At 35.2% G+C, this 26,295-nt stretch overlaps 4 protein-coding genes across 5 annotated transcripts; 2 read left to right on the top strand and 2 right to left on the bottom strand.

The window, feature by feature from the left end:
* The first annotated feature begins 255 nt into the window (after nucleotides 1-255).
* Nucleotides 256-2,887, top strand: LOC147559356 (superoxide dismutase [Cu-Zn] 1). Of its 2 annotated transcripts, none has more exons than XM_086661251.1 (8): nucleotides 256-385; nucleotides 1,371-1,460; nucleotides 1,568-1,669; nucleotides 1,779-1,874; nucleotides 2,052-2,083; nucleotides 2,180-2,255; nucleotides 2,570-2,623; nucleotides 2,727-2,887. In XM_086661251.1, exons 2-8 carry the CDS (start codon nucleotides 1,385-1,387, stop codon nucleotides 2,747-2,749), a joined length of 459 nt encoding a protein of 152 aa, XP_086517377.1. In that variant the 5' UTR covers nucleotides 256-385; nucleotides 1,371-1,384; the 3' UTR covers nucleotides 2,750-2,887. The 2 variants fall into 2 exon arrangements, with proteins under 2 accessions (XP_086517377.1, XP_086517378.1); XM_086661252.1 differs by having other exon boundaries at nucleotides 383-486.
* An 822-nt stretch (nucleotides 2,888-3,709) lies between these two features.
* DEG2 (DEGP protease 2) lies at nucleotides 3,710-13,976 on the bottom strand. Its single transcript, XM_086661250.1, has 21 exons — nucleotides 13,622-13,976; nucleotides 13,393-13,527; nucleotides 12,599-12,649; nucleotides 12,408-12,481; nucleotides 12,198-12,261; nucleotides 11,656-11,700; nucleotides 11,268-11,375; nucleotides 10,579-10,656; nucleotides 9,848-9,914; nucleotides 9,625-9,683; nucleotides 7,862-7,961; nucleotides 6,730-6,809; nucleotides 6,386-6,442; nucleotides 6,161-6,264; nucleotides 5,626-5,713; nucleotides 5,411-5,496; nucleotides 5,180-5,204; nucleotides 4,988-5,059; nucleotides 4,695-4,745; nucleotides 4,404-4,464; nucleotides 3,710-4,315 (listed from the first exon to the last, which is right to left on the bottom strand). The coding sequence occupies exons 1-21, from the start codon at nucleotides 13,832-13,834 to the stop codon at nucleotides 4,071-4,073; spliced, it is 1,863 nt and encodes a 620-aa protein (XP_086517376.1). The 5' UTR covers nucleotides 13,835-13,976; the 3' UTR covers nucleotides 3,710-4,070.
* A 2,070-nt stretch (nucleotides 13,977-16,046) lies between these two features.
* On the top strand, nucleotides 16,047-25,323 carry LOC147559354 (bifunctional 3-dehydroquinate dehydratase/shikimate dehydrogenase, chloroplastic-like). Its single transcript, XM_086661246.1, has 13 exons — nucleotides 16,047-16,072; nucleotides 20,280-20,419; nucleotides 20,506-20,753; nucleotides 21,027-21,132; nucleotides 21,340-21,558; nucleotides 21,724-22,070; nucleotides 22,479-22,542; nucleotides 22,993-23,101; nucleotides 23,188-23,331; nucleotides 23,426-23,574; nucleotides 23,908-24,070; nucleotides 24,153-24,210; nucleotides 24,493-25,323. Exons 2-12 carry the CDS (start codon nucleotides 20,399-20,401, stop codon nucleotides 24,191-24,193), a joined length of 1,611 nt encoding a protein of 536 aa, XP_086517372.1. The 5' UTR covers nucleotides 16,047-16,072; nucleotides 20,280-20,398; the 3' UTR covers nucleotides 24,194-24,210; nucleotides 24,493-25,323.
* LOC147559353 (zerumbone synthase-like) lies at nucleotides 24,296-26,092 on the bottom strand. The gene is made up of 3 exons (XM_086661247.1): nucleotides 25,874-26,092; nucleotides 25,560-25,640; nucleotides 24,296-25,277 (listed from the first exon to the last, which is right to left on the bottom strand). The coding sequence occupies exons 1-3, from the start codon at nucleotides 25,891-25,893 to the stop codon at nucleotides 24,473-24,475; spliced, it is 906 nt and encodes a 301-aa protein (XP_086517373.1). The 5' UTR covers nucleotides 25,894-26,092; the 3' UTR covers nucleotides 24,296-24,472.
* Between the last annotated feature and the right edge of the window lie 203 nt (nucleotides 26,093-26,295).

Genomic DNA, 26,295 nt, shown 5'->3' with positions numbered 1-26,295 from the left:
TTTGGACCTGCAACTAATTTTTGGGCAAGAGTTGATTTTTTTTGAGTTTACCCCCCAGATTTTGGACTGTTGACTCAAAAATCCAAAAAAAAACTAGTTCATATTTCTTCACTCGATACCCACGTAAATCACGCCAATCACCAAATAGCCTGGTAATTATCAGCTCATACTAACTTTACGATATTACCCTTGATCAAGATCAAGTAAAAGCAACCCTATTTCCCAAACTCGAGGGTAAATCATGGAATTTTTTAGTATACTTCCTATTCCCCACCTCAATAAAATGGTCAGATTCAGACTGCGGCACCAACCAACCAACCCTCAGTCTTCTCTACCATCTCTATCTCTCTCTACACTTTCTCTCACTAAAAAGGGGCGTCCTGAGGTAAACTTTTCTAATCGTCTTCTCATTTTTTTAAGGTCTTTGATCTTCTTTTTGCTGTTTAATTGTCGAATTCGATTCTTCTCTTAACGTTAGCTTGATTTGTAAGCTGTTCATTTCTATCTTATTTTTACCTAGTTACTGTTTTGGTATGATTCATTTGTTATTCGTTTTGGTGTTTGATGACAATCGATTCTAGCTACGAACTGTTAGATCTAGGGTTTGTTATGTGAATCTGATTTATATAATTGTAGTATTTTGATCTGATTGTCATTTTGAGAAGTAGTTAGGTTTTTGAACTTCTCTTGATTATATTTGTGCTGAATTGAGTTTGTTTAGTTTTGTTGACTTGCTTATATGCCGATCTAATTTAGGATATTGAAATCTGTATTATTGATCTAAAGCTCGAAATGATCATGTAAATCTAATTGATTTTCTTCATGTTTATCATATTCCAATACGAAATTGAACTTAAATTGGCTTATATTAATCACTTTAACTGAGTTTCTGAGAAGATTTGTATATCTATCAGTTTCACTTGATCATGTTCCAAAGAGAAAATATTTATAGTTGAAAATTTGCAAACAATCATCACCAAGTATTTTTTTTTTGTGAACTATGTATAGTTGAATGCTTTATCTAGCAATTAAATTTTTTAGTATTTCTCAAGTTCATCCAGTTAATGGCATATTCTGTAGTAAGTGAAAGCATACGAGGCGAAGCCTCTTTTGCCCTTATACGTTCTTTCTGTTCTAGCATATTTTTAGGATCGGAAAGGTCAGAATTTGGGTAGTGGCAGGCAAATTAGCAATTGATAACCCATTATGCCCCCTTTACTAGATCAATTCTGTTTTCGTGGTGACCTTGGTGCTTTGTGTGGCTTGAATTGCTAGTCCAAATTAGGCACTGATCCAACAAGTCATCTCTGTTATCTTATACAACTGTCTCTCTTCTTCCTGCATATCCCTTAACGGTTCCCTTTTTTCAGATCACAGGAAAAAAATGGTGAAGGCAGTTGTCGTTCTTAACAGCAGCGAGGGTGTATCTGGCACCGTCCATTTTACCCAAGAAGGAGATGGTAATTCAGTTGAAATTCAAAAATACGAGTTAGCATCGATTAAAGTAGATCTTCATCGCATAACGAGGAATAGCTAACTATATGTTCTTATCTATTTATTTGTTCAGGTCCAACGAATGTAACTGGAAATCTCACTGGTCTTAAACCTGGGCTTCACGGTTTCCATGTCCATGCTCTCGGTGACACAACAAACGGTTGTATGTCAACTGGTACTGTTCACGACCTATCTCTTCCTCCATTACTTGATCAAGAAGCAAGGAAAGAATATAGAACAAAAAATATGGAGTCCGTTATAACTTTTTCATATCTTAATTGCAGGACCACATTTTAATCCTGCTAGCAAAGAGCATGGTGCCCCCGAGGATGAGACCCGTCATGCTGGTGATCTTGGAAATATCACAGTCGGCGAAGATGGTATATAATCTTCTCTCTTTTGCTTATTTCAATGTGCTTAGCCATTGTTTTAGTCAATAAGTGGATAATCCTTATCATCAATCATCCTATCATTAACGAAATTGTTCGAAAGATAATTGAAATCTAGACGATTTTTTTGAATGACCTCTGATCGTGAATATTATGGTGTTTTTTCAGGTACTGCGACATTCACTATAGTCGACAAGCAGGTGACTACACTCTCCTCGCTTCCTTCCCAATTATGATGCACTAATTAGATTTGTGTTATATGTAAGATTGTTTATCAATGAATGCTTACAATGCAGATTCCTCTCACTGGACCAAACTCGATCATTGGAAGGGCTGTTGTCGTCCATGCTGATCCTGATGATCTCGGAAAGGGTAATAGTCTATCTCTTTAGTCAAAATTACTCAATTCGGACTGTTACTGTGAAACATAAAAAAAACATTGTTGAAGTTAACGAAAGACAAAACTTCAAACCTGAAGAATATTAGACAAGATTTTATAAATAGTTAGACGAAACCAAGTAAAGTTGGTAGGTAAATACTTTGCGGGATTGCAGGGAAAAATCAACATAATCGAATTCGTAGTTCCCAAAACCCGCTGATATTTCATGCGAAAATTTTCTAGGCAGAGCTAGTTTCAGTAACAGTTGTATTGCTTTACTGAAACTAACTAATCAGAGCTATTTTAGGTGGACATGAACTCAGCAAGACTACTGGAAATGCTGGTGGAAGAATTGCTTGCGGTAAACTGAGTTACCTCCTACCGATCTTGTTTTCTTTATGCAAATTTGGTTTATGTTTTCTTTTCCAATTCATTTTCATTTATTTCGATCTTTATTTGTGCAGGTATTATTGGTCTGCAAGGTTGATTAATTCTCCATGAGTTGTTCATTTAGTACTTAAAGAGCTAGACTATGGTACTATCTAGGAATAAAAGTCGAGCATATTTGGTTTAGACATGTATTGGACTCTCCTCAACTCATGAATTTGTAATGGTTTATTTCTCACTTTTTAAGTTTCTTATTTACCTGTTTTGCTATTAGTTTTGAGCATTTTGTTCAAAGATGATTTAGATTGGTGATGCGTTTAAAGGAAGGGTAATGCAACTCTCAGATATACTTATCTGAGAGTTAGGTCTTCGTAAATTTGTTCGATAGCAAAAAAGAAAAGAAAATGAGGTTCTAGACTTCGAGTTGGTATATTCCACGAAAATGAATTAGACCTTCAAGTTTTTTTTTTATGAAATCAGACCTTCAAGTTACGAGTCAATACTTCCACAGATATAAAACTGCAATCAAAACAACAAAAAATAATGTTTCTTTAGAATAAGCCCATTTTTATGGAAATGAAGCTTATAAAAGACAACCTCAAAACGGAAACTTCGTATCCAACTAATTACTGTCATTGCTTCTACAAAAAAATGAAAAAACTAATTACTGTCATATTCACTAGGTCCCATGGACTTGTATGTGAGATTATTTATTTTGCCAATTGGACCATTTCTTTTACAATGTTTTGTTTTGTTGCAAATCCATTTCTTTTATTGAAAAAGCAGGATTATACAAGTGCAACAGATAATCGTACATCGTTTATAATTGAATATGCTTACAACGGTCATGGAACTGCCATATAAACATTTGTACACTCTGAAGACCACACAAACTACTCTATAGGTGATGTACGGTTTCAATAGAAGAATCAAAATACCCCCAAAGTTTTGGATTGTCCAACCACTATACCAAGAGGTAAACTATCAGTTGGCAATGGACTGCTCATTTTGTGCCCAAGTTTTCCACTATTCTCAATCTTACATTGCTCATAGAACAATCTTTTACTTGAACTAACATTAATTTCTATTATTATTCGGTTTTCATCACAAATTTCATCAATCAATAAAAAGAATCATCAATTTAATCTGCAGATAAAAACTCAGATCGTTTCTGGAACAATTACCCTAACTCTAATGATACAGTGATACCTAATAAAAAACTAGGCAGCTTATTTGTGGAGGGCATTTTATGCTCTGCATATTCTTCTCCGCAACAAAAAGGAAGACGAACAACTCGAAGATATCACAAGGATCGACCTGGAAGTGGATATGGCCAAGAATATAATTCTTCGCCATGTGCTTCATTTTTTACTCCTTAAGAAAAATCTTGAAACAAGTTCTAGTTTAGTGTTTTGATTGTTTCAAGCCCAAAGAAGTCCATCGAACCCAAGTTCCAAATTTGATACAGGACTATCACCAAATTCTCGATCTATTGCCTGGTCATCTTCTAATGAGTCTATATATGGTTCTAAAAGATCGGAAGATCTTTCAGATGGGATCCCATAATCCTTGAGAATGAGTGCAGAGGCTTTGCCAGCTGCTTCTCTTTCTAGAACGGCTAAGAAGTTGTCTTCGAATTCAAAAACTAAATATTTGTCCTTGCACGCTGTAGTCGAAATGCATTAGTAATTAGCAATACAGATATGTTGAGGGGGAGAGAGATAAATGGTTAACGACAAGTAAATGAGACTTACAGTCGACGAGATGTGATAGGTGAGATATGTTTCTTATTCGAGTGCCATTCAACTTCAAGACCTGTACATTTTTGTTATTTGAAGGAAATGAGGTTATATTAGTTGACAAATATGGGTCAAAGTTCAAGAGTATTTCAATGTTATTGATCCATGAATGTGTGACAATACCCAATATGTGATTGGTGGAGCTTTATAGGTCAACTCCACTAGACGATTAGTTCTCACCAGTCACGACATTAGGTATTCTCTATGAAACTGTAAGAAGTTCAAGATAAGTAAAAGATAACTTGCCTGTTGATTTCCCATGTCCTCGTATCCAATGTTTACTTCATTTGCCAAGACCTGCAATACAAGAAAATCGGAAGACACACGATGAAAATCAAAACCGACAGTTTATTTCCAAATAAAACTTGATGTACTGAAGACAAATACATTGTAATCTATGTTTCCTTGGTTTCCAGTATAAGTTTGATGAGAAGATGAACAGTACTAATTAAGAAATCGTGTAAAAAAGGAATTGTATATAGAAGAGATTGGTAATGATTAAACCAGTGTAATTTGGTCAAAGTAGTATGAAGCTTAACCTGTGATAAGATCACAATCTGCTCCCCTTTGAACTTCGCAGACGAATATCGAGCCTTTGTTAGGAGTTTCAACTGACCAAAAAGAACACTAACACATCAAGTTTCCAAAGAATGCGATAGTACATGGAACAAATTTGAAGGAAAATATTGAAGTGATGAGATGTCAACAACTTGTGAGTCTCTGGTACTTACCCCTATAGTGTCTTCACATTCCTCACTGTAAAATTTAAAAGGAAAGAAAAAAAGAAAAAAAGTTGTGAGGATGACCAATAAGACATTATTTTTTCTGAAAATGATCAACTTTATGCTACTGCTACTTGCAAATTTCTTAGTTATACGAATTGTATCACAACATACATACCAAGAAAAGGAATAGTGATACATACTAGAATGATATAAAGAGAAAGTAACAACTAAACATACTCTATTAGAGGTTCTGAGAGAGGGGTGAACACCAGCCCGGCAATGATGAGATACGAAGGTTGACCTTCTTCAATATGATAAGGAACCTAGCACAGGACAGAATTAATCTATTTCAATACATATGTCGTAAAGTACAAATCAATAATGGTTTATGCGATTAAATAAGTATTCAAATATTGAATTAGTAGGCAAGCTATTGCAGATTTGCAGCATACCAAATGTACACGTGGATTTACAACTGTTTGGACTTTCATGAAGGATCCTTGTCGAATTATACCAAGCTCCACGACATCACCTGCAAACCTGATCACTTAAATGTTATTTGATCCATAAGCCTGTGCTACTTTAGCCCATCTCTATTTTTATAAGAAAGACCAAAACTAAGTCCCCTCTATGGTGGTGTTTTTCTTTAAAGGTACTCTCTTGTGTCCTATTTGTATGGCTGACTCAAATGGACCCAAAATAAACCGAGTCAGACATTCGAACGAGTCAGAAACACGAGTTAGATAAAAGACAAACAATTTGGAACCTGACTCGAGTCAGAATTCATATCTGAATTTATAAAAAAAACACCACCGCATAAGAGTAGTGCTGCTTGCATATATGTGAACTGACAGCTAATTATCGAGGTTTTTAACACCGCAAACTGCGTCAGGTGCATAAGAATGTAAGACGAACACTCCTTTTCTTCACAATATCAAACATGTTAACTGAAAAGTATGACATTGTTGTGCACAATTGTTTTTTTACTTTTGACTTATGAGGTAGCGAAATGCAATTCGCTCGGTTGATCTGAATGGCACTGTTCCTTCTGATCCAACTTGAATATTGTCAAAGCTTACAATGACATCTCCCTGAAAAATAACAGTACATGCAAGCATTAGTTTCTTAGGTTTTTAAGGAACTGGCGATTACTAGAAGTGCGAGAATCCTAGTGAAACTGCAGTTGAATTTTATTAAAAATTTCCACGATACCTCCTTCAAAGCATTATACGCATCAGAAGTAGGTTCAATTCTCCGCACCAGTACCCCCTGGAATACATAATCATAAGAGAAGCATAAGAGAATCTCAAGGATTGTACATAAATAATTGTGAGCAAAAAATGGTGAATTCTAGTAAGTGTGATTATATGTTAGAGCGTTTTATATGCATGAAAATCTGAATAGTAGCCATTTGGGAATTGAAATATCTGTCATTTTCTCTCACAGATTTACCTATACGCTAAAAAAACTCTCTCAATCATGTAATGTCAGTATTGTTAAGTCATATTGCAGTTAGGTGGCATGAGAACTGAACTCGAAGGTTATAGGAATATTACCTCATTTGATTGCACTTTCAAGCATGCCCGCAGTGCTGGATTTTCCAACTTTTGCAACAATACTCCAAGGCAAGGGAATCCTGAAAATCCAAATATGAACACGTAAATACCTAAGCTTGGTCAGATTAATCGGGGATCGCAAGGCTTGACATCAGTTTGGTAAGTCAAAGTGCAAGGATTCATGTTAAAGGGTCAACAAGCAGATTTCTTATTGAAGCCGTTTTGATTGAAATAAGATCCTCCCTCACAAGATTTAGAGGTCATTTCGCAACACAAAAATAGTTGACCTTTTTTGACATTACAAAGAACGATTATAATCAACTAGTTTTATTTCTCTTCCGCTGCTCACTCCCTGGCCTCTGCTACACAACCAACATCACACTTCAACCACCTCCACCACCATCAACAACCACCACCACCACACCACCACCATACTTCGAATACCAATTACACCTCCATCGAGATCACCATACCACCATTAATCACAACATCTCCTCCATGACACAAACTCCACCATCATCATACCACCCATCATAAAAAAAAAATAACAAAGTAGACTGTGTTGCGCAACAAACTTTTTGATTTATAAGAAATGTTTTACTAAACAAACTTTACGTAGTTCTCTACTTCTTTAAAGCAAACATACTTCTACTACAAGCATAAACAGATGTAACGTTTAAATGGTTGTATCGGCATACCGTAAAACGAGCACAAATAACACCTGGACTGAGGGAATCAATGATGACAATGGAATAAAAATGGCAGAATGTACTTGTAGTACTATAAAAGCTTACGTGAGAATTAAAATAATCCTTGCACGAACTAGAGATTTGTGAATCTATCAGAAGAATTAGAGGTTCGTGAATAAATGAAAAAACAGGAAACAAGCAGCTCTATAACCATTCCAACAAACATGCAGATTATTATATCTTGTTTGGAATGCAAAGAAGAACTTAAGGTAATATTATCCAAATCGTCATACGTTATATATAAAATCAAGATTTTACCACTAAGGTCTTCCAACCCCAATAGCACCTAGACCCCAAATAATGTGAACTGGCACTCTGACAGATTTCGGAAGTAGGCATAAAGCGAAATAAATATTAGAAACCTTTGAAAGATAGCTTCTCACCAGTATACTTCCCATTCTTCTCATAGTCATTCAAGAAATGAGACACGACGGTAGTGGGAATAACATATCCAATATTCTCAGCATCATCTGATCTGAATACCTAAATGAAGCATTTGATAAGAATCTTAACAGACACACAATTTAGGACCATGACAAATGGTAAATCTTAAGATGATACCGGTAAGATACTAAGATCTATCAAGATTTTGATTCCATAAAGGTGTTTTTGTCTTCTTAAAAAAATCACATTTTTTATGAATACATGGAGCAGGAAACCGTTATACATCAACACATGTGTACCTGCAATTTTTTGAAGCATTAGTGGCTAGTCCCAGATTCTCAAATGTGTGGTGCTCGATGTTTCAATATGCAAGTCATATGTGAACTGGAAATCATATCTAACATTACCCAAATGTTGTACTCTTCCCTACGTCCATGCCAGAAAGAGAAAGGTTCACTGGGTTGCTTGGGACTTGACAGCCAAACAGTTGCACTTTTATCCAAATGGTTGTGGAGATTTAATACAGAAGAAGATAATCTATGGTCTACTATTATTAAAGATGTGTACGGATCGCAATGGGGGCCATGGTAAACTAAGAAGCCTAGGAATCCCTATGGTTGTACCGTGTGGAGAGGCTTTCAACCGGTCCATGCACTTCACAGATTATATCAAGTTTCAAATGGGAGTGTTGAGGGTTGAATTTTGGAGTGATGCATGGAAACTGGACAGAACTTTTCAAGTGTAGTTCCCAACTACATATGCTCTTTGTAGTATGCCCGAGGCTAGTACTTTTTATGCTACGTCGTCCAGGAAGATGGAGTCACATGGGACTTGGGGGTCAGACGACACCTTAACGATTGGGAAATAGATGAAATGACCTCCCTCCTTAAAGTTCTAAGCAATGTCCATCTGAAGAAGAAGAAGAAGAAGAAGAGTGATGCCTATGGTTACCAGTCATTGAGGAAGGTTTTCTGGTAAAATCTTGCTATGTGGCGTTCTCTAAAAGTGCTGGTGTTCCTTGTCACCGATAAGACAAATATGGAAACCGGTCATACCTTTCAAGGTCAATTCTTTGTTTGGATGGCTAGTATTGGGGGAATTCCATCACATGATAACCTCAAGGCGAGAGGAGGCACTTGGGTTAATCATGGTACTGGGCACGAAAGAGGAGAAGGCAGTGAACCAACTATTCCTACAGTGCGACTGACCAAATATTTAAACGTCTTCAAAGTAACAGCTCAAGTTCAATGGGTACCACCGAGAGACGTTAAAGGCTTATTGCATGGTTGGAATACTCTTCTGATTCATAAACCGCAAAAGCTGTGGAGGAGCCTCCCCTCCCTCATGTCATACTTTGGTGTGTTTGGAAACCTAGGAACCGAGCTACATTAAAGGGGCGAGAGGATCAACATGGATCATATCCTTATCTCAATTATTTCTTATGTAACATTTTGGGCCAAGAAAAAGAATTGGCAAATAGGGATTTCACCTGTAATTGGGATGCTATTTTTACAAACTTGTAATCCCACATCTTTTGCTTGTATATTAAACCTTTCGACTCATTACCACATCAATAATGTTATTCTTGATCTTTGTACACAAAAACATTTAAAATTTAAATAACAAAAGATCCTGCATTGCTATGAAGAAACATTGTTCATGCATAGTTTTACTGGTCTACCAGCAGGTTGCTAACTAGTAGTCTTCATTAATCATTTGGTTCCAACATCAGAAATTTGAGCAGGAGACAAATTTTTTTTACCTGAAATGCTACCCCAATGCACTCGCCATGGTCATTGAATGCAGGACCACCGCTATTTCCTACAATGTAACAAGTGTAAGAAGCATTTATGAAACAAGTTAACAGATCATAAAAGATCTTAATCTTTAAGTAGATTGTGAAATAATACCATGTGCGGTCTAGGACATAAATATATTAGAAATCACATTTTGAAAACAGAAGTTCCCGGGGAGCATTTACAAACCAGGATTTACTGCCGCATCAATTTGGATACCCAGCAATTCAGAGGCACCATGAGCATATGAAGTTACCTGATAATGCGAAAAACAAAAAAAATATGAATTTATTTTCAACTAATATTTAGTTAAAAAAGATGCAAGCTGGATATAACTTTTCAGTGAAAGATACTTCGTGGTCTCTAGATGTAATGATTTCTTCCTTTCCAATGGGAGGTCTTGAGTTTCAACCTCAGCCAGTCATGCCCAATGTTTCTACTCAAATAATTGTAAAACTTGTAATAATGAACAAATCAGCTTTAACTTTTTTAGTGAAGTAACTAGCAAATGATGTGCAATGTCTGAAGACCGCTAACTTAAAAAGTATCAGTTACGGCCATCATTGGCATATGCTGTCTAGAGATCTTATGTTCCACAATTACAGCAATTATTTTTTACTCCAAGTCCAATTTAATGCTCGTTTGACAAATGTTGTTTATCATCCCTAGATAGGAGCCCAGGATACTTCCGTCCATTTTTCATGACAGCGTTACATTAACATTTAACAAGCAGAACTCCACAGCACGACCAAGAAAAGAAAGTTCATAAATAAGTATAGGTCGGAAAGATGTTGGGTCATAGGCTTGATACATACCGATGCCACTTGTCAGAATGTATGGATAACAGGTAATGACAAATGAACAATAAGAATACAGTAGCGTAGCTTAACGAGCAAAAGTGTTAAAGTGTATCCTCAAACCTCAATTCGTGAAACTACACCCTTTGTCACAGATATGGTGTCACCTCCAAGTGGGTATCCAACAACAGTAACTGCATCCTGCCATTAAAAGTAACATTGTGAGCAGTTCAAATCACTGCATGACATTCCCTCACGACGACATTTAGAACATGAAAAATGTACATATTTGTATTTTAAATGGGTAACATGTTACATGGAATCCATTAATTTGTTGGTCTCTTTTGATTATGAGGATGTTTTTCCTTTTGCGCCCCTCCTTGCATCTATACAATGTTAATTCCTAGGAATTTTTTTACTCTTCTTTCTTTAATATCAAGATCTTTACATTTCTAAGGAAAAGGTGATCATGCAACGTAAGCCCTTCCATGCTAGTAGTTAACATGCATAGGTAAAGCAGTAAATACTCAGCGGTATCATCGTATGAAATCATCATACAAGACAGTTATAATCGAGGAAGCAACGGTGTTACAAAAGTTGGCATCAAGAGATGCTTAGTTCAAGTAAAATTAATATTGGACACTCAGAACTTCATATTGCGAACACAAATTTTATGCGCAGTGCACGTAAGGTGTATTTGGCTAAAGCTTTTAGCCCATTAAAATAACAAGATCAAGGTGGGGTGACTGCTAGAACCTGGAAGGGCTCCACCAGTCCAACGGGATAGTCTACATTTAAGAAAAAGTTGAAACCTGAAGAGATGGAAGGCGTCCAAAATGTAGTGGCTCGGTTCCTTTCCAGAATTCCTCACTCTCCACAGAAAGCAACGCAATGTCACATTCAATACCTTTCGCTAATACCTGTACAAAAGATCAGTAAGGATGTTAGTTCTCAAATCCAAAAAAAATCTTATAATCATTATAATTCAGCATCTACTAGTGAACTAAACTTAAGAACTCCCAAAGATTTTAGAGGTGAAAAAGCTATTAAAGGCAGTGACTTCCGCTTTGCTGAGAACAGTGGAAGAGAATACAACAAACTCAACCACAAGTCATTATTTCAGCAGAAAGACACCCGTTTGGCCAAAATTTATAATGCCAAAAATTAGTCAAGAAACCCAAGTATATTGATGAGAAATACCTTAGCTACATATTTGGTGTCATCACCTCTTCTCTTCACTTTGACCTACAGTAATAACAGAAAAGAAAAGTGTAGATAAAGAGCACAAACATGTGCATGCTATGAAGAGGAGCACATAAGAAAACCATCCACTGCAATTACTTTCAAGTTACGAAACAAAAAATTAAAAACAGAGCACCACGACAGGGAATTTGGGCTATCTTCTTGTATTACACATACCATGAACATTAATTAGAAGATGCAAAATAGTTAAAGAACCAATTGCCATACTCTTGACTCTTCAAAACCAGCCAAATGATTTCACTATCGTTTGATGGTTAAGTGGCATAAGTCATACACTACAATTGATAGTAAACTATATCTTCGATCGAATAAATGATTTCCTAAGCAAATCCCTATGGCTTGATGGTTAAGTTGCATTTCCATCCCTATAGGCACAAATCCGTTTCTTTCTTATAGCAAAGCAAACAACTAGCTGAAAACAGATTGTCGAACCATTCCATAGACTAAATAAGATTCAGAAAAATCTTTAAAGAAGTTACCTGTGTACCATGTTCAACACAATGTGCATTGGTCAAAAGTTTTCCATCTCCTATCATAAAAGCACTGCAAACCAATAAATCCGTTATTGTAAGTAACAAGGCAGTGTTTCCCTTTTTTATCTAGAGATGAAAAGAAAGGCCAAAATTGTGAAAATGAAAGCAACCGATTAGCTTGCAATCTCAATGATAGCTAAGAGGTAGAAGACATACCTTCCTGTGCTTGTATACTGTCTTTGTTTTTGCCACGGAAGGGAATAATCAGGAGCTGTATGGGTGCAATAAACCTGCACAGAACATTGATAACGTTAAGGAGGTAAAATATAGTAACTGAGGAAAAAATTAGTGAAGTCATTCTGCTACCAGATATAAACTAATCTCAACCAACAAGTTACGAACAATACCTTCACTACAGCATTAAGGAAAGATGCAACCTGAGGGTTCCCTGACTCAACCTGAAAATGAAGTCAAGACATCAGTCAAACAAAATACTGTATACTGATAGAGTAAGCGGAAACCCGCTATTACTACGACCGCAAGGCGTTCAGGATATAGAAAAACTTACAGGTAGGTCTTAGTTTTCTAAATGGGTTCCTCAAAAGGACTTCTAAATCCAATTTAATATTAATTCAACAAAAGTTAGTATCCATATAGATATTGGTAGTCTTATTTATTATTCTATCCTCAATTATTTGAGTTTGCTAACTCCAATTTGCTTTTCCTTTTGTGTGAAACATAAAAAATGTACTTTTGAGTCGAAAATTAAAACTCATAGGTGTAATTGATATAAAGCGAAAAATGACTGAAACTCCCAAGGCAAATATTTATTGCTGGAAAGGTTCAACAATACTGTTCAGTCTTCAATTCCTATCTAAGGTGTGCACAAAGTAAGGTATGCACAAGTTCGCGCATTGGAGGTAAGGTTTGCACAGGTTTACAAAAGTTTGCATAGGGACCCAAGTCTCACAATATCCACAGTTTGCACACCATAGGGAGCCCAAACATAAAAAGTATTGGCATCTTTTTTTTTCCAAGACCAACACGAAATTGGGCCGAAACCGATTCATGTTCATATAATGTCTACCAAAATGCTATTAAAACGTGATAACGCTACATTAAGAACAACAAAACCCCCTTAAACCCCAACAAATTTATAACCAAAATTTGCTCATTAAAAGAAAGAGAGTGAGATAACCACCTGAGAATCTTTTGGGTCAAAGAAAAGATTACTCTTTTCTTTCCTTTGTGTTCCTAGAGATTTAAATACAGTAGATTGAGCTCGACTCATTTCCCCTTTCTCATCTTTCGGTCTCTTTTTAGAAACTGCTTCAATCTAAACTCAAACAAAATGCAAGTTGAGTTGAATAAACAAACATTAACATAAAAATGGAAACATAAAAAGAGAGATAAAGTTAGGGTTTTTATACCTCTTCTCTAGATTTTCCATGAGATGATGAAGAACTATTACCACTTCTTGAAGGTCTTCTATTTGAACGAAGAGGTTTATTATTTGAATTTGAACAGAAAATTCTTCTATTCAAAGTGGAGAAGAAGCGGGAAGAAGAAGAAGTAGAGAGAGAAAGAGAAGTGTCTGAGTATGTGTGGAAAGAAAAGGAACAGCTGATGCCCGCCATCGCCATTAGTGAGAGAAAGAGAGAGAGAGAGAAGAAGCAATGGGGGTGGGAGTTGAAATGCCAGTAAAGTTTATTTAGCCAGTCCCCTTATCCTCTTTTCTCTTTTACTGCTTGATTTTTAGTTAAACCGTTTCTTTTTCACTCTCTAGTCTCTACTCTCTAGGCCTCTACTAATTTTTTTTAGGGCCGGGCCTTTAGCCAATCAAGAAAATTTTAAGAGAACAGAAAATTGTGAAACTTCCAATCAAAATTCAAAATGGTGCTATGCCAGGCTAATATCCCAGCCGGGTACTTGGACGGGCACAAGTACCTCACCCGGAATTCGGTCAGGATAGTGGTCGGACATAACATCACTGTTGTTTTCGAATTGTGGTTCAATAAAAAAATATATTCTTTTATGTTCTCACCATTATCTCGGGTCAACACTACCAAACAATCTTTTATATTAATATTGATTTGGTTGAGTAGTTTGAACTTCAAATATGTGACATTTATTCTAGTGAACTGTGAACGTTTACACATGTTTTATATAGGAGAGATAAATTCAAACTATTTTATTTTCAAATAATTTTCATTTCATTGACATTACCAAGAGAATTAGAGATTGCAACTTCGTGCTACTTTACCCACACATTCTAGAATTGTCATTTATTAAATGTGGCAACTAAAAATTCGAGTCTACTCTATTTTCTTCTTCAAGGAATACAGTTTTGGTTAGAGTCGTAGATACTTCAGTCAGCTAAATTTGACCTTAACTGATTCAGGAGATAATTTATTTTTAGTTGAAAATGGACATATTTGTTTTGTAGTATGATTTTTATCTTTACCACCACTTTCAAGTTTCAACTCATCACCACCACTTGCCTCGGCAACCACCACTTAACTCGGGACTTTGAATATCTCTCGACTTTGAATCTGAATGACCAAAGTCTTAGGGGGGGTAGTGGATCGAGACTTTCACAGACTTTCATAGACAAATTGTCCCGTAGACATTTCAAGACATTTCGGATGACTTATTATAGACAACATGTGTTCATAGACATTTTCAAGACATTGAGAGTTTGTAGACAAAATGTCTTTATAGACATTTCAAGACATTTGATCCATAAACAAAATGTCCTGGGGACATTTTAAGATCTTGAGTCCATTGACAAAATGTGTAATGCATATTATATTTGTGCTAATCAAAAATATATTTTTCGACTTTTGTAGACATCTGTGAATATTTGTGGACATTGATGGACATTTGATAGACATTTATTATTTTAATATTATTATTATTGTTTAATCACATGAAATAATATATTTATACTAACATTTCAAAAATATATTTTTTCAACTTTCGTAGACATCTGTGAATATTTGTGGACATTGATGGACATTTGATAGATATTTATTATTTTAATATTATTATTATTTTTTAATTACATGAAATAATATATTTATACTAACATTTCAAAAATATATTTTTCAACTTTCGTAGACATCTGTGAATATTTGTGGACATTGATGGACATTTGATAGATATTTATTATTTTAATATTATTATTATTTTTTAATTACATGAAATAATATATTTATACTAACATTTCAAAAATTTATTTTTCGACTTTCGTAGACATCTGTGAATATTTGTGGACATTGATGGACATTTCGTAGACATTTATTATTTTAATATTATTATTGTTTAATCACATGAAATAATATATTTATACTAACATTTCAAACATATATTTTTCGACTTTCGTAGACATCTGTGAATTTTGTGGACATTGATGGACATTTGATAGATATTTATTATTTTAATATTATTATTATTTTTTAATTACATGAAATAATATATTTATACTAACATTTCAAAAATATATTTTTCGACTTTCGTAGACATCTGTGAATATTTGTGGACATTGATGGACATTTGGTAGACATTTATTATTTTAATATTATTATTGTTATTTGATCACATGATGGACTTCAAATGTCTCTTGTTTTTTGAAAGACATTTTGGCTTCCAAATTTGTCCCAAATCCTTCACAAATCCATCAAACTATGGAGTCCACCAAAGTCTGAGGCATTTCGTGGACTCTTAAATGTCTGGATTTGAATGCCTCGGACTTTCGCGGACTCTCAAATGTCCGCGAAAGTCCCAATCCAATACCCCCCCTTAATAAGAAGCAACCAAATCCCTTCTTTAGGTTTTGTGGCATGACTCTCTCAAGAGCTATTTTCTACCAGTCACAAGTAGTCTGTTAGGTGTTCTAGATATCGAATAATAGATGGTGTATCAAAACCAATATATATTCTCAGTCGGCGTTGAGACCCAAACTTCATGCGTTGGGGAGTTGTAATGGGAATATATACAACACATCAAAAAATACGCAAACGAGATATGTTTGGTTGTTGGCCCTGAACATATTGAAAAGGTGAGTATTGGTTATTCATTGTAGGACACAACCTAATCAAGGTTGTAACATGGAGGAATGCTGGTCCCGATGCAGTAATAGGTAGTTTCGTTCTCATCAACATAGGTCTCACAATCAGTTGGATATGCTTAATAAATGTACAGAAACAATGCGCCTTTTTGTGGAAATATTGGAGGTATGTACAAAGTGAAAAATTAGGGATTTTCCTTTTATGATGATTTCAGCCAGCTGATATGGTTATGTGCAGGAAGAACACCCAACATGGTACTCCCGGGTGCCTGAATTTTTCATTGAACTTGTTGTAGATGTGGAAATGAATCCAACCCATACAACAGTATCTATCAACTCAAGCTTCACGTTACATTTATGTTAAAGTTATCAACTTATTATCCCCATTTACAAAGTTTGGAATGATTCGTTGATTGATGTAAAGGAATTGGTTGAAAAATATATGGAAGAATAGAGGCGGCCAAGTATAAAGGTGACAAACTAAAACGGCCAAAACCGAAGCTACAGGTGTCGGAGTTGAACGAAATTTTGAGGAATGGTGCGAAATCGCCTTCCGGACAATGATGTAGCAGAGAGAGGTTGTGAGATGGAGGAGAGAGAGGTTGTGAGATGGAGGAAAGAGAGTAACTGACATTTAACGGCAACTGAAACTCAATACAATCGTTGTCTGTAAAGTAGTGCATAATCGAATGCAAGTATTCCTTTATAAACATTATATTTTTCAACTATAAATTTTGATTTTAAAGGCAAAAGAATTTTTCAACTTATAATGTTTTATTAGTCTAAGTTAATAAATAAATATTTAGTATTACAAAAAATCTTTGTTAACTAAATATCTTACAGTAATAGGTTTAATCCTTCTGAAATTTTTATAAGGTTAGTTAAAGATATATGCAGAAGTTATACATATAAAAAAAGTTACATATATAAAAAATGATAGTAACTTTCAACTAATAACCCAACTTGCGTTAAACACTTTAACTTCTCATTTAAACCTAGAATGTTTTTGAAAACATTCTTTCTACAGTCAAAGTTTTTAAAGAAGACTCGAGACACTCTGAATATCTATATAATAATAGTAGTAATGGGGTTAAACCTTCGCAAGTGTTTATAAGGTTCTTCAAAGATATATGCCAAGGGTTAACTTTTCTGTAGAATCAATGAATAGTTTGTATAGATTTTTCGACAAAAAATATTGTGATCGTTCAAGTTAACGACGGACTAGATTGTCTTCTTAGAACCAAATTAGTTGGCCCATTCGCTAAGCTCGTCAAGGGAGTAATTTCGAACAACAATGTAAGTATTCTTAGAGTATATTTTTAACTTATAGATTGAAATATTTAAAGTAAACTAATTTTCCATATCTTATTTTACTTTTTGTAGATTTGCAAGGTCTGATCAGTTTGTTAAAAGATTTTGATTTTTAAAGTAAAAGAATTATACATATTGTATTTTATTTTTTGTATTAAATTATGACACCTATAAAGTTTATTTTAATAAATATTAGTTAAAAACTATTAATTAATAAAAGAAAGTAGTTTACTTGAAGTTAAAACTAATTTTAACATAATATGTTTTAACTAAGTATTCCTTTAGAAACATTATATTTTTCAACTATAAATTTTGATTTTAAAGGCAAAAGAATTTTTCAACTTATAATGTTTTATTAGTCTAGGTTAATAAATAAATATTTAGTATTACAAAAAATCTTTGTTAACTAGATATTTTATAGTAATAGGTTTAATCCTTCTGAAATGTTTATAAGGTTAGTTAAAGATATATGCAGAAGTTATACCTATAAAAAAAGTTACATATATAAAAAATGATAGTAACTTTAAACTAATAACCCAACTTGCGTTAAACACTTTAACTTCTCATTTAAACTTATAATGTTTTTGAAAACATTCTTTCTACATTCAAAGTTTTTAAAGAAGACCCGAGACACTCTGAATATCTATATAATAATAGTAGTAATGGGGTTAAACCTTCGCAAGTGTTTATAAGGTTTTTCAAAGATATATGCCAAGGGTTAACATTTCTGTAGAATCAACAAATAGTTTGTATAGATTTTTCGACAAAAAATATTGTGATCGTTCAAGTTAACGACGGACCAAATTGTCTTCTTAGAACCAAATTAGTTGGCCCATTCGCTAAGCTCGTCAAGGGAGTAATTCCGAACAACAATGTAAGTATTCTTAGAGTATATTTTTAACTTATAGATTGAAATATTTAAAGTAAACTAATTTACCATATCTTATTTTACTTTTTGTAGATTTGCAAGGTGTGATAAGTTTGTTAAAAGATTTTGATTTTTAAAGTAAAAGAATTATACATATTGTATTTTATTTTTTTGTATTAAATTATGACACCTATAAAGTTTATTTTAATAAATATTAGTTAAAAACTATTAATTAATAAAAGAAAGTAGTTTACTTTGAAGTTAAAACTAATTTTAACATAATATGTAACTAAGTATTCCTTTAGAAACATTATATTTTCCAACTATAAATTTTGATTTTAAAGGCAAAAGAATTTTTCAACTTATAATGTTTTATTAGTCATCGTCGACGTATGACATAGCTTGTGTTGTTAGAGTGGGTGAGGGTGGTTCGTATAAGAACATATAACACAAATACTAACACAGGTTTGTGATATGGAAAGAGGTCCTATCGACATTCCAAATAACAATTTCACCTCGTACGTACTGCCAACGTCGTAAAGTACCCCATAAATGAGAAACTAAATTGGGGTGTTGGTGGATAGGGATAACTCTTTAGGTATGATGGTATTGTAATCTTGTATGGTGGTAGTTAATTGGTCAAAAATGAATAAAATGTGTTGCCTATAACGTGAGTTGTGACAAACAATTGTGAAAATGTTAATTTATATCGGCACCTTGAACTCGACAAAATTTCATAATTGGACTAGAAAATACAGAAAAGTCAATTTGTCAGAGGATCGTTTTTGAATCTGTCTAAGCCAATGTCAGTATGTCACGATTTTTGTGATTGTCATCCACTTCTTTTTCTGTTGAAAGGTGATTGTTATCCACTTGATAAGTTTATTTGACCTTGGGTCAACATAAAAATTAAGTATAATATATATATATATATTTATTTATGTTTTTGTTGACAGAAGTACGTATATATGTTGAGAGGGCCATGAATAAACTTACTTCCCAACCATAACTCTGCTCCATGTTCACCAACATTTATTATTTTTTGAAAAGTGGAAAAATCATCCAGGGGTTAATATATAGTCTAATCATGAAGTCATTTTCTTGGCCAATAGTAATCTCTTAATTCCCATCTAAAGAGCACCAAACATCAACACACGTAAAATGATAGTGCCTAACCAAACATTAAATAAGTTATTTTTGGTTGAAAGACACTTTAACAAAGTAAGTCTTTGAAGTTTTTAACAAAATAAAGTAAAGTGTTTGAAGTTGAGTTAGTAGCAAAGGACCGCTTTTAGTCCCACACTGCCAACACAGTGTGAGAATCAATTGTGAAAGGCTTATAAAAGACATCCCTTGCTGAGTACTTTTTAATTACTTTTTAGTACGGGTTGTTCAACCCGTCATAAGGTGCCTGGTCCCGCAAGAGAGGTCGGGTTGTTCAACCCGTCATAAGGTGCCTGGTCCCGCAAGAGAGGTCGGGTCGAGGGTACCCGCGGGCAGATTCGAGCCTACGGGTATCATTCCCACTCTTAGGGTTGGGTATTGAGTAATTATTTGTTTTTTAAAAAATAATAAGATATATAAGATAAATTGGTTTTTTTAAATATAATAAAAAAACCCGAGCCCGTCCGGTCCGAGTCCGTTGGAACCCGTTCGGGCAGCCGGGCTCGGGCGGGCTACGGGCACCAATATGGTGTGTTTGGTCCGGCTCGATCCGCCCGACTCCCTACTACGGGCTCGACTTATCCGAGCCCGATCCGCCTGAGTCCGGCTCATTCTTGCCCGAGCCCGCCCGATTCCCACCCCTACTTGTAGGTTTAAAAGTTTTCTATTAACCTAGTACTCCACCAACCCCCCATGGCCCCATCCAACCATCCACCAAGGCACCAACCACCCCCTACAAAATACAGACAATACACTCTGTTCAAACTCTCCCTCTCTCTCTATCTCTAAACTCCAATGAGTTCATTTAGTCTTCCGGTATAGATCTCCCATCTTTCTTTTTCTAATCTCTCTACTATAATTCATAATTAACACTACTTCCCCAATTTGCTTTTGAATTTCAGTTGGCACCTTCAGATTTCATGGAAATAAAGAGTGGAGGAGGAGGAGGAATGGGGAGTAATTCGACTTTACTTTGTGCCCCATTGATGGGGAAAACAGTCGAAAAGATGTTAATCGAAATGGGTAAGGCAAAGAATGGAGGGGCAGACATTGTTGAGATCAGATTGGATTATTTATCTAATTTCAACCCTAATCAAGATCTCGAATTTCTCATTAAAAACTCTACTTTGCTTAATTTGTTCACTTACAGGTATATAATTAAACTACTTGAGCTAATTTCTTTGAAAAGTATAAAAAAAAATCTTTACTTTTTTTTTGTTAGTCAAGAAAATATTTGCCATTTGTTAGGAATGTTTCTGATAATTAGTATACTGTGTGTTTATGAATTCAAATGATTTATATTGTGTGGGTTTTCATGGTGAATGGCAAGTCTTTTAAATTTGATAAATTTATGAGTATTGGGCATGTTAGAATTTTCCTAGTATGCAAAGATTTCAAACTTTCTTTTGTGTACTATTGGGAGGCCAAAATGGGAGGGTGGGGAATATGAAGGTGATGAAAAGAGCCGGTTAGATGCACTTCGATTGGCCACGGAATTAGGAGCTGATTATATTGATGTTGAGCTTCAGGTTGTTCCCTCTTCATATACTCTGCTGTATTTTCTTCGCAAATTGCAACTAGGCTTTTCACAGTTACTATCAAATTCTTGTGTTACTTCTCAATCACTATGGATTCACATTTAACTTATGATCTTTGATTGTTTTGCTTCATGCTGAATGCGCTAGAGAGAAATTTTCAGATAAGCTATTGAGACTTTTTTGCTTGTCTATGAAAAGGTTGCTCACGAGTTCATTAGTTCCCTAGATGGAAAGAAGCCTGAAAATTGCAAGATAATTGTTTCTTCTCACAACTATAAATGCACCCCTTCTGTCGAGGAAATCGGGGACCTTGTTGTAAGAATACAATCAACGGGTGCTGACATAGTGAAGATTGCGACAACTGCCCTGGACGTCATAGATGTTGCTCGTATGTTTCAAATAATTGTGCATTCCCAAGTAAGCTTTGTACATTCCGCATTTATGTGTCCGTTATTTGGAAGTTATTTTACATACGACATATCAAAGTATTAAGTGATGGACTTAAAGTTTAGTTCGACCTGATTTTCTATATGAGTTGGATGTCTTTTGCAGTTTGGTGCTGACTAAGAGTTCCAATTTCAGGTTCCAATAATAGGTTTGGTTATGACCGAAAGGGGTCTGATCTCACGAATACTTTGCCCCAAGTATGGTGGGTATCTCACTTTTGGCACGCTTGAAGAGGGGATAGTATCAGCTCCTGGGCAACCCACAATCAAAGATCTGCTGGAGAAATACAATCTCAGAAACATAGGGCCTGATACAAAAGTATTCGGACTTATTGGGAAACCCGTTGGTCATAGTAAAGGACCCTTGTTGTTCAATAAAGCATTTAAGTCAGTCGGTTTTAATGGAGCTTATGTGCCCTTCTTGGTGGACGACGTCTCCAATTTCTTGAGTACTTATGCTTCTGCTGATTTTGCAGGCTTCAGGTTGTATAACTTCTCCTTGGAAAGTACTTTAGTATGATATTCTGTATTATGGTAGCCTTCATATTTTTTGACTTGCTAGCTATTGTTAGTTACATCCAAAGGCTAGTGGTTAACATGCCCAATAGACGGGTCGTGTTGAGTCGTTTCTGGACCGACACAATTGTGTTATGTGAAACACTAGTAATTGATATATTATTTAAAATGTGGCTTTCAGACTCTAATAGGTAGTCCGTAAGGTTCCGTATATTCCATATATAAAGTCACGTGATGAATTGGCATTATCAAAATTAATCTTATGATTGGCTATTAGCAATCGCATGTAAATATGTTATAGCGGATAGGATTAGCTAGGAGGATATTTTATTGTTAATGCATTAAACTATTAATGTAGTTCAATATGAAATGCAGTTGTACGATTCCACACAAGGAGGCTGCTCTTAAATGTTGTGATGAAGTTGATCCTATTGCCAAGGTAATCAGTACTTACACTTGCTAACTTCCTCTTATCATATTTCCATCCGAGTAATAAGCTATGTAATGTGGACACATTTAGGGTGTCGGTATCCGATACCGGTATGAGTTGTTGTCGGACGCCGAAGTGGAAAAGTCAAAGTGGGGGTTGGACCATTATATATATATATATGTGCTATCATAGTTACTAGTTACTTCATTTCACTTAGAATAGTTTACTTTGAATCAACCATTGTTGAATTGTACCCAAAAGATGCTAATTCAAGGTGGGTAGTTTTTGGTCATAGACTCCAACACAACTTTGTACAAGACTACAAGTAAAGAACAGATGTAGAAACAAACTCTCACATTATACCCACTACTCGAGTATCTGACCAACCTAAAAAGAAGATTGTGTGCTAATTCTTTATTACCATTCTGATTTTGGGTTTTCCTGGATCAAAACCTGCAGTCTATAGGAGCTGTTAATACCATTATTAGGAGACCAAGTGATGGAAAGTTAATTGGTTACAATACCGACTATATTGGGGCTATTTCCGCTATCGAGGACGGATTGAGAGGTTTTCTCTACATATTCTGCAAGATCAATGGGACTTCATTTAGACTTTGTTGCTTAAAGATGTTTTATACCTCATTTCTTTTCCAGGTTCAAATAACATTCACCAAGCAACTGGTTCACCTTTAGCTGGTAAATTGTTTGTAGTAATTGGAGCAGGTGGTGCTGGTAAGGCGCTTGCTTATGGCGCAAAAGAAAAGGGTGCAAGAGTTGTTATTGCTAATCGAACATATGGTAAGAATTTAGATTGGGTTGTTTTGGATTTGGTAATAAAGCCATTGATGGGCAATTTGGATGACGATTTTGTTTGATTTTTTTCTTCTGCAAGATCGTGCTAGGGAACTTGCAAATTTGGTTGGAGGAGAAGCGGTTACCCTTGCTGAACTAGAAAGTTTTCGCCCAGAGAACGGAATGATTCTTGCAAATACTACATCTATTGGAATGCAACCTAAGATTGACGAGACACCCATACCTAAGGTTAGTCTCCTTACTCTTCCTAGAGCAATATTGAAAACGAACATTGTGAACATCTTTTCATCAAGATGAACACTGTAGAAAGTAGTCAAGAATGGTAATAACGGGAAAAAACCGGGGTTGTAACGGTTATAACAGTCGGATAGCGGAGAATGAATTTTTCCACAAAAACGGAAAAAGCGATAACGTTTTCCGTAGTTACTGAAGAACGATAGTTTTTAACCCAGACGGCCAGACAAAAAGGTTCATATATAATGAAAAATGCAGTGCTTGAGGGTTTTTTCTGTTCTGCAATTTGCTGGTCGATCCTTATTGAGAATTGTTGTCTTTGTGCAGCATGCTTTAGGTGCTTATTCTTTAATTTTCGATGCTGTTTATACTCCAAAAGTTACAAGACTCTTACGAGAAGCAGAAGAGTCTGGGATCGAAGTTGTTTCTGGGTCGGAGATGTTTATTAGGCAGGCATTAGAACAATTCGTAAAGTTCACTAATTTACCAGGTAAGTTCGATACCATGAAAGCTTCTTCTTTACCCTTTTTTCCTTATTCCGTCCTACACTTATCTTAATATTCTTTGTGCAGCACCAAATGATCTTTTTCGGGAAATCATGTCTTACAACTAAGGAGTCTGATTTGTTCGGTATTATCACGGCTGACTCAATATCTTCAAATTTAGTTTAGATCGATCTCGAGTTGTTCAACAATAACAATATTTATACCTTATGTTGTACTAAAAACATGCATTTTGTTGCTATTATTTTGAACATTCAATCCATTAGAGAGAGAAAAAATAGAGTAAGAGAGAACAAGAAACATTCTCATTTTGCTGAAGTTCGGGTTCTACTGAGTACATGAAGATGAATTTAAATTTTCAAATTCGAAAATCTCCTCACGGTTATATTTCATGCTTTGACTTGATCAGGTGTTGGGAACCCTAAACCCTTGAAGGAAGTAAAACCTCCATCAACTACAAGATTATGACCACTCACATACTTAGCATCATCAGAAGCCAAAAAAGTTGCAGCTTTTGCTATATCAAGAGCTTCACAATTCACCCCATCTAACTCCCCAAAACCATTAACGATCTTCACAAGTCGATCAATCTCGACCCCTGGGTATATATTTACCATATCCTTCATCACAAATTGTGTCGGAATCACAAAGGGTGATACACAATTAACCCTAATTCCATATTTACTAAGCTCAGAAGCTACTGATTTCACTATTCCTGTTACAGCGAACTTTGAGACACTATATGCATGAGGTGCTAGTCCGCCAATAACTCCTGTCACACTTGCAGTACAGAGAATACTTCCTTTTCGACGTGGTATCATAACCCTAGCTGCATGTTTTATTCCAGTAATCACACCTCGAACGTTTATATTCATGACATTGTCGAAATCGGTTAGGTCAAGGTCGACAATGCTCGGATGAATTTTGCCACCTATTCCAGCATTGTTGAACATAATATCAAGATGACCATGTTTAGTTACTGTGAAATCAACTGCAGCAGATATATCTGATTCTTGAGTGACATTGCAGGAGATGAAAGTAGCATTTGAGCCTAACTCTGATGCCGTTTCTTCGCCGAGTTGTCGATTGATATCAGCTATAACAACTTTCGCGCCATTGTTGATGAATTCTGTCGCTGTTGCTTTTCCGATTCCGGTTGCTGCTCCGGTGATCAATGCTACCTTGTTTTCTAACCTGTTTTAGATATTACTTTGAGCTAATTATGATACAATCTCATAACTAGTTCTTTAACAGTTCTAACTACTTCAACACAAAATGAGGAAGGAAAAGAGTCTTTCATTGCGAAAACAAAACAAACATTCTGGAATCCAACTCAAATCAATTCAGACCTGGTTTCCATAAGATCCCTGACAACCCATATCCACACACTTATAATAATTTACAGAGAGATATATTCCAGAGAAAAGGGTTTGTTCTTTAATTTAATTGAAATTGAAAAGAAGAACCAGAGATTACCTTGACTGAGAAGAGAAAAGCTTGTAATGGTAATAGAGATTCTCCAAAGCAATAACTCTTACTAATTTACTGGAACAATTTCTGTTTCAGACAACATAATCATAATATATTAATTCAGTTTAGTTAGAGAGAAAGAGGAATCTCTAGTTAAGAGATTGATAGATCTCTAACAAACATGAAAAATAGCAAGTACCCATTGTTCTAAAACTGAATATCAAATCTGGGTATCAACTAGAATTCTCCACTAACCTATATGGAAGATGAAAACTATGAAGGTTGAATTGATATTTCTAATAACATATGAACTGACTCACCTAGTTTGGAGTCTAAACATGTTTCTCTCTGTAAACTGATTAATTTCACTTCAAAATTCAAGAAGCCAATCAAGATAGATAGAGAGTGAGAGAGATATAGATAGATAGATAGAGAGAGAGAGAGAGAGAGAGAGAGAGAGAGAGAGAGAGAGAGAGAGAGAGAGTTGCTGTAATAAAATGCTATTGAGCTTCAAACTTGGATTTATTCGATTCCTCAGTGTATTGACTAACTACTGACATTATATTAATGGAGCACATTTTGGATGGAAGCAGCTTTGTTCACCCACTTTAGCTTTGGTCAACTATACCCAAGCTTCTCAGATGGTTTCCTTTACCATTTGGTCCCTAAAATCCTCTTGCTTCTTAATATTAGCCATGATGGAACTTCTTTGAGCCCTAGTCCAGTTATGTTGAATTTTAGG

The sequence above is a fragment of the Eschscholzia californica genome, unplaced genomic scaffold (assembly GCF_041429995.1).
Source record: "Eschscholzia californica isolate CP2 unplaced genomic scaffold, dmEscCali1.0.p SCAF_2, whole genome shotgun sequence".
NCBI classification, from domain to species: Eukaryota; Viridiplantae; Streptophyta; class Magnoliopsida; order Ranunculales; family Papaveraceae; genus Eschscholzia; species Eschscholzia californica.
Note: the sequence above shows the minus strand (reverse complement) of the source record. Positions and strands in the feature narration are given on the sequence as shown.

Coding starts and splice junctions, on each gene's coding strand:
- LOC147559356 (XM_086661251.1), top strand. CDS start 1,385: ATGGTGAAGGCAGTTGTCGTTCTTAACAGCAGCGAGGGTGTATCTGGC. Junction 2,084..2,179: donor TCACTATAGTCGACAAGCAG/GTGACTACACTC, acceptor CTTACAATGCAG/ATTCCTCTCACTGGACCAAA. Junction 2,624..2,726: donor TGGTGGAAGAATTGCTTGCG/GTAAACTGAGTT, acceptor TTATTTGTGCAG/GTATTATTGGTCTGCAAGGT.
- DEG2 (XM_086661250.1), bottom strand. CDS start 13,834: ATGGCGATGGCGGGCATCAGCTGTTCCTTTTCTTTCCACACATACTCA. Junction 11,376..11,655: donor ACACCAAATATGTAGCTAAG/GTATTTCTCATC, acceptor TCTTTTGTACAG/GTATTAGCGAAAGGTATTGA. Junction 9,915..10,578: donor GTGTAGTTTCACGAATTGAG/GTTTGAGGATAC, acceptor TCGCATTATCAG/GTAACTTCATATGCTCATGG.
- LOC147559354 (XM_086661246.1), top strand. CDS start 20,399: ATGAGTTCATTTAGTCTTCCG. Junction 23,102..23,187: donor TATCGAGGACGGATTGAGAG/GTTTTCTCTACA, acceptor TTTCTTTTCCAG/GTTCAAATAACATTCACCAA. Junction 23,575..23,907: donor ACGAGACACCCATACCTAAG/GTTAGTCTCCTT, acceptor GTCTTTGTGCAG/CATGCTTTAGGTGCTTATTC.
- LOC147559353 (XM_086661247.1), bottom strand. CDS start 25,893: ATGTTTAGACTCCAAACTAG. Junction 25,641..25,873: donor ATGTTTAGACTCCAAACTAG/GTGAGTCAGTTC, acceptor TGTCTGAAACAG/AAATTGTTCCAGTAAATTAG. Junction 25,278..25,559: donor CTTTTCTCTTCTCAGTCAAG/GTAATCTCTGGT, acceptor TATCTAAAACAG/GTTAGAAAACAAGGTAGCAT.